The sequence below is a fragment of the Vigna radiata genome, chromosome 2 (genome assembly GCF_000741045.1).
Source record: "Vigna radiata var. radiata cultivar VC1973A chromosome 2, Vradiata_ver6, whole genome shotgun sequence".
Lineage (NCBI taxonomy): Eukaryota > Viridiplantae > Streptophyta > Magnoliopsida > Fabales > Fabaceae > Vigna > Vigna radiata.
The window spans coordinates 24799334-24805631 of NC_028352.1; the positions used below are offsets into that span (position 1 = coordinate 24799334).

General features: G+C 31.9%; 2 protein-coding genes across 3 annotated transcripts in view; one reads left to right on the forward strand and one right to left on the reverse strand.

The window, feature by feature from the left end:
* Window positions 1–2862, forward strand: part of LOC106754414 (cytochrome P450 705A22) — a 5091-nt gene extending 2229 nt beyond the window's left edge. Inside the window, exons 2-3 of the mRNA XM_014636427.2 lie at window positions 1712–2030; window positions 2123–2862. Coding sequence (XP_014491913.1) covers window positions 1712–2030; window positions 2123–2743 — 940 coding nt within the window. The 3' untranslated portion in view covers window positions 2744–2862. The remainder of the gene's footprint in view (window positions 1–1711; window positions 2031–2122) is intronic.
* A 1236-nt stretch (window positions 2863–4098) lies between these two features.
* Window positions 4099–6298, reverse strand: LOC106756480 (ras-related protein RABA4d). 2 transcript variants are annotated; one of them, XM_014638926.2, is made up of 3 exons: window positions 5624–6298; window positions 4327–4822; window positions 4099–4243 (listed from the first exon to the last, which is right to left on the reverse strand). In XM_014638926.2, exons 1-2 carry the CDS (start codon window positions 5848–5850, stop codon window positions 4363–4365), a joined length of 687 nt encoding a protein of 228 aa, XP_014494412.1. In that variant the 5' UTR covers window positions 5851–6298; the 3' UTR covers window positions 4099–4243; window positions 4327–4362. The 2 variants fall into 2 exon arrangements, with proteins under 2 accessions (XP_014494412.1, XP_014494411.1); XM_014638925.2 differs by having other exon boundaries at window positions 4099–4822; window positions 5624–6297.

A 6298-nucleotide genomic window follows, 5' to 3' on the forward strand; every position in this document is an offset into this window, starting at 1 on the left:
TATATATATATATATATATATATATATATATATATATATTTTAATTGCAATATAAAATTAGAAATAGTCGAAGGGAACACGACTTCTATTGTGAGGAGGAGTGTATAAAGGATAACAACTTCTACTTTTAATGTATTCTTTTAAATCAATAATTCGTGTTTTCAGATTTGTATAAATTATTAGTTTAGTCATTAGATATATTGTAATTTTTTGGTTGTGATCAGTTAGGCAAATTTAATTAGAATTTATTAAATAATTTAGGGAAGTTGTATTAATTTAAACTAAATATATTTGATTAAAAAATAGTTAGAATTAACTTTCTATAATAATACATCTTCCCCTAAATTAATGGAATATATCACATCACAAATCCAAATTAATATAAGAATATACCCTCTGCTCTTTCGAAAAGCTAAAGAAGAAAATATAACATTTTAAAACTCAATTAACTTTCAAGTAATTCTTAAATCAAAATTTAAAATTGTATTTTAGTTTTAAAAGATTATATATTTTATTTGAGTTCTTTCTAATTAATTGAAGTGATTATTACTTTACCTCTTTTCAGCTTCATATGGAGAAACAAGAAACGAAAAGATGATTAATATATAAAAAATTATGTTCAATATAAAATAATGATTAATTTTTATTATTTTATATAAAAATGTTAGAATAATAAAAATAATTTTATCAATGATAATGAGATGAATAATTTCTCACTCTTAATGATAATCATACTATTCAATTTATTTTTAATTAAATCAATAAATTTCATTTGTGATTTTACAATAATTAAATCATATGTATAAACAAATATGCAAGATACTTAGTAAATAAAAAAAACTTAATTAAAACTCAATTAATATTTTTAAAAATTACTAAAAGAAATTAAAGGATAAATACTCGAGAGATCAACATAATTCAATAAAAATTTAATAAAAAATATCAAAATTTATCATGAACTTGAAAATTAGTTAAACCAATTTGTAGTAAAAAAAATTATATAAAATTTTGGAAACGCCATATGTAATTTAGTAGTGTAAATATCAGTTTCTTAGAAAAACCAAAATATGTGAGAAGAAAAAAAAAAAGAAAAGAGAGAAAAAACACAAGTGAGAAATGCACTAAAAGTTAAAGTTGCTATGTAAAAAGAAATAAAAAGTAGTATTTTCTTTAAGATTATTCACTTTTAGTTTTTATTATTATATATTATTTTATAATAAAAAAAAAAGTAAAGAATGAATTATATAAAAGGAAATACTTTGTATTGAGTCAAGTCAGTACTAATAAAAAATAAATAAAATCATATAAGAATGTTAATAGATACTTTTATTTTATATATATATATATATATATATATATATATATATATATATATATATATATATATATATATTTCATAACCATGATACGGACACACTTTTATATTTATTTATACACACTAAAAAACTATAATGATTATAAAAATGTAAGATTTTGTATTCTTTCAAATTATCAAATTAGAAGAATAAAATATAAGAAAGAATAGTTTTAAAAGAATGTAAAAAATTTATGTAAGTGAAACAATCATTTTTCATGTTTATCTAGCTCATATCTTATCAAGTTTTTACTTTGAATTTACGAGAAATTCCTAAAAGACAAAACCTTTGTGTCATGATTGTTTGGAATTCAATAACATGGTTCTATCAAAAACTGTGTTGTGTTTTGGGAGAAGTTGTTTGGAGAAATACGAGGATGCAGAGAAGATCAGGCAGCTGGTAAAGGAATCCTTCGAGCTTGCTGCAAAGTTATGCTTTGGAGATGTGTTGGGTCCTCTGAAGCAGTTGAGTTTCTGGGTGTATGGGAAGAAGGCTTTGGATGTGAGCAAAAGGTACGATGAGTTGTTGGAGAAGGTGCTGAAGGAGCATGAACACAAAAGATCATCACGTCACAGTGAAAACGAAAGGGATTTGATGGACATTCTGCTCGATGTTCACCACGATCCTCATGCAGAGTTCAAGATCACAAGAACTCACATTAAAGCCTTCTTCTTGGTATAACCCTCTTTCAATTTCACATTCAAATTTGAAATCTAAGAACATATATAACCAAATCTGAAATGAATTTTCTGTTGTGGGACGAGAAGGATCTCTTCATTGCAGGCACAAACACCTCAGCAGAAGGGACGCAATGGGCGATGGCTGAGCTGCTGAACCACCCTGAAGCTTTTGAAAGGGTGAGAAAGGAGATAGAGTTGGTGACAGACAATGGAAGGCTAGTTGAGGAGTCAGATGTTGGAAAAATGCCATATTTGCAAGCAGTTGTGAAGGAAACACTGAGACTCCATCCACCAGCACCAGTGACGACAAGAGAGTGTCGACAACACTGCAAGATAAATGGGTTTGACGTGGCACCAAAGACAGCAGTGGCAATCAATTTGTATGCCATAATGAGGGACCCTGATTCCTGGGACAATCCGAATGAGTTTGTCCCTGAAAGGTTCTTCTTGCAAGAGGAAGATGAGAAAATGAAGTTCAATTTTGTTCCATTTGGAGGTGGAAGGAGAGGCTGTCCAGGAACAGAACTTGCTTTTATCTTCATAAACACTGCAGTGGCTGCTATGGTGCAGTGCTTTGATTGGAAGATTGATGAAGATGGAAAAGGAAAAAAGGTTAATATGCAATCTGGTTCATCTGGCTTGTCTTTGAGCATGGCTCAACCCCTTCTCTGTGTTCCTCTACTACATTTTAATCCATATCATGCATAACTCTCTATGATGAACAAACTTCTGTTATGCAGCTATCAGTATATTTACTATGCCATGAGGCTACATTTTCTATGTTATCTTCTTCTGCTAAGTATTAAAAATACATAAATATTGATGTATTAGAATTTTTTTAATATTTTTTAAAACATTAAAACTAGTGTCCATCTATATAATTTGAAGACACAGCAGAAGAACAGTACAGAAGAATACATCTCATTTGTCTCAAAAAGTTTGTTTTGAAAATCATGTTCTAAAAATTCAATACTTATTTTGAAATATTTCCAATTTTGAAATTTATTTTTAGAAAAGTAAAATTACCATCTTAAAAACTATGGAGGTGCAATTAGGAATTTTGAGAAGGAAGAAAAAAGAATCGACAACCAATTATAGCCTCTTTGAACAAGTGATTTGACTAATATCTCTCCTTTAATTATATGTTATAAATTCGTTTCATCTTTAGTGGAGATTTTTAATAATTGAAAATAATTGAAACTATCACCCATTTGATCATTTACATTTTCCTACCCACGAAACATTAAAGAGTATTATTATTTAAATAGATTGTATGTGTCAGTATACATACTTATGCCTAAAATGTGAACTCTACTTTAACGTTGAAAATCATGCAAACCAGTGTGACAAAATCTGAATTAGTTATGGTATTGTCACAGCTTCTCCATTAGGTAATTGTAATACACGTTCTCTTTCATCATTACAACACACGTAGTATTTGGTTTTCAAAACTGTTCTTTACATTTACTATAATTTTGTGACAGTGTACCTTCATGGTGCTATTTGTTTTTAAGAAAAGAGTGCATGCATTGATACTGTAAAAGTTTTCTATACCATTACTCAATCATAAACAAGCATATATGATAAATCTGTTAACTTTTACAATGATTGTTCAAAAAACTTAAACCCTTTCTTTTAATTTCAGGAACGGTTTTTTACTTTAACAGGAGGAAGTATAAGATTGAGATTCATTCATCACAAACCTAAATATATGAACAATAATTCCAATGCAGAGGAACATAAACATTTGTGAGATTCAACATTAGTGAAAGTCTCCTACAAACTCATTAGAAACTGTATCTTCTGCAACCCTCATTCACACTGGTTGCTGGACTAAAGAAATTAGCAATGGGGTTGTTCCAATTGTAACATATAAATCCTAAATGAAAACTAATGATCACATCAACCGGAATATGCTGAGATCAAGTTGGTATGCAATTAAAGCAACACAAAATCCAGTGCCTGGAAAAAGGGGATAACAACAACTTTGGGAAGTATATGCTTTAATGTTCCATGGATGATTAAACTTCATTCAATATCAGCATGAATTGTTTTAGAAACACTAAGAAAAAAGTCCTATTTGCATTCTTGGTAAGCAGCATTGAGCATTAGTCCAGGCAAAAGCTTCACTTCTAGATACATTTTGAACAGACGACTCAAATTCATCATATCATTCTTGAGTTTGTAAAACTATGCCTAACAAATATCCTGAAAGGTAAAGTAAGGAAAAATAGTTGGCAAAGTCTACATTAATGCGCCACAACATGGGAACAGAGCAAAATAGTCCTTACCCAAGATAAAGGTGGCTCTAGGTGAACAAAAAAATTCTAAAGAATACTGCAGCAATTGGATCTCTTTTTAGCATTGTGGCATTCAGGTTCTTGAAATGGCATCTTAATGTTTGTTCCTTCAAGTCCAAGGTTTACTTTGTCCCAATTTGCTTCATGTCCATCCACAATGATTTGCTTCCTACTGACTGTTCTATATACTTGAGAGAGGAGACCAACGAAAGCTGATTCCACATTGCTGGAGTCAAGTGCGGATGTCTCCAGAAAGAATAGGCCCTCTTGCTGTGCGAACTCTCTAGCCACTTCAACAGGCACTGCTCGAAGAGAACTCAGGTCAGATTTGTTGCCAACAAGCATGACAAGTATATTTCGATCCGCATGTATCCGCAGCTCATCCAACCACTTCTCAACATGATCAAAGGTTTGCTGCTTGGTTATGTCGTATGCTAGTAATGCACCAATTGCACCCCTGTAATAGGCGGTTGTAATTGCCTGGTACCTGTGATATGCCAACATTATCACATGAAAATGAAACAGACATACATTTTAAAGACACTTTCCAGGAACCAAATCAACCACATCTATATAAACAATAAAACGCAGAATCATGTCAACTGGTAGACTAGTTAAAATTAGTTAACAGGCATATGGTTATGCAGTTCATGGTAAGTTGAATTTGGCAGTTGAAATTTCAAAATTTGACTAATTTAGGCTTGGATTGGACCTAAACTTTCTGGAGGGGACCAAGTTCAGTACCAATCCAATCAAGAGCTTGTCGGCAGTTGAAATTGCAATTTATTAGTGATTCTAGAAATTAAGGGAAATTGTAGAAAGATTCAGCCGATGCAACCACAACTGCAATCACAAAAAGACCCAAAATCTTGATGTTGCTGCTGAACTCACTGTCACGGACAGTTTTTGAAAACCTTGGTTAAAACTCATCACACACATCCCTATTCTGATGCAGCAAAATGTAACAATTGAGCCAACCAAGAAGCCATCAAATGGTAAACATTTGATGATTATCATATCTAGTCGAAGTACCACAATTCACCCACATGCATCTTCTGGTTTGGTAATATTAAATTGAAAAAACTATGCTTTTTTATGAACTCAAAAGATCTTATGAGATCTCAATCTCTACCTCTCAGATCTTACATGTATTCTTAATCATTTTCCTAAATAAAAAATTTCAGCTCAGCACAAGCAGAGTGAGAAACTCTGGCACAAAACCACATAATAATACTAAAAAAAAGTAATCAGCTTTGAAAATGAATGCACAGTAGAAAAAATGCTGGACCTTTCTTGACCAGCAGTGTCCCAAATCTGTGCCTTGACAAGCTTGTGGTCCATGACGAGTGTCCTTGTCAGAAACTCCACCCCAATTGTGGGTTTCGATTTCATATGGAATTCGTTCTTCACAAACCGATTCAAAAGCTGAGACTTTCCAACCCCAGAGTCACCAACCATCACAATCTTGAACATGTAGTCTATGCCCTCATCAGAATCACCCTGCCACTGAGCCATTATGCTTCAAGAAATAACCCTTTTGAAAACTGAACTCAACAATGCAAACCCCAGATGTTTTTCTGCATAAAAACGAGACCTTTTTTTTTCTTGCACACGGTTTCTGTGGCTGGAAGGAAGGTAGTTTAATAGGAAAGGGAAAAACGAGTGGTTGGTTGTGGTTGGAGAGGCAATTGGGTAAGCGAAAAATGGCATGTCAATCAGTTTCATTCATCAATGTTGGTTTTGTGTTGCCTCTGAAAAAGCGTTCTTTTGCTGAAAGCAGAGGAAAACAGAGTTCACAGTTAAGAATTTCGACAGCAACTTGGAACACACGACAAGCAAGGAAGATTGGGATATTCACTCTTTTCTAACAACTGAAAAGGAAATATTTTTACTTGCAATGTTGTAAGTGTTCATCATCAAACACAATTTCAATCTAAGATAAAAATTTATCATGATGATAATT

What these genes read in the sequence shown, in the direction of transcription:
- LOC106756480 (XM_014638926.2), bottom strand. Translation starts at nt 5,850, where the DNA reads ATGGCTCAGTGGCAGGGTGATTCTGATGAGGGCATAGACTACATGTTC. An exon ending in GACACTGCTGGTCAAGAAAG is followed by an intron (nt 4,823 to 5,623) that starts GTCCAGCATTTT and finishes GGCATATCACAG; the next exon opens with GTACCAGGCAATTACAACCG.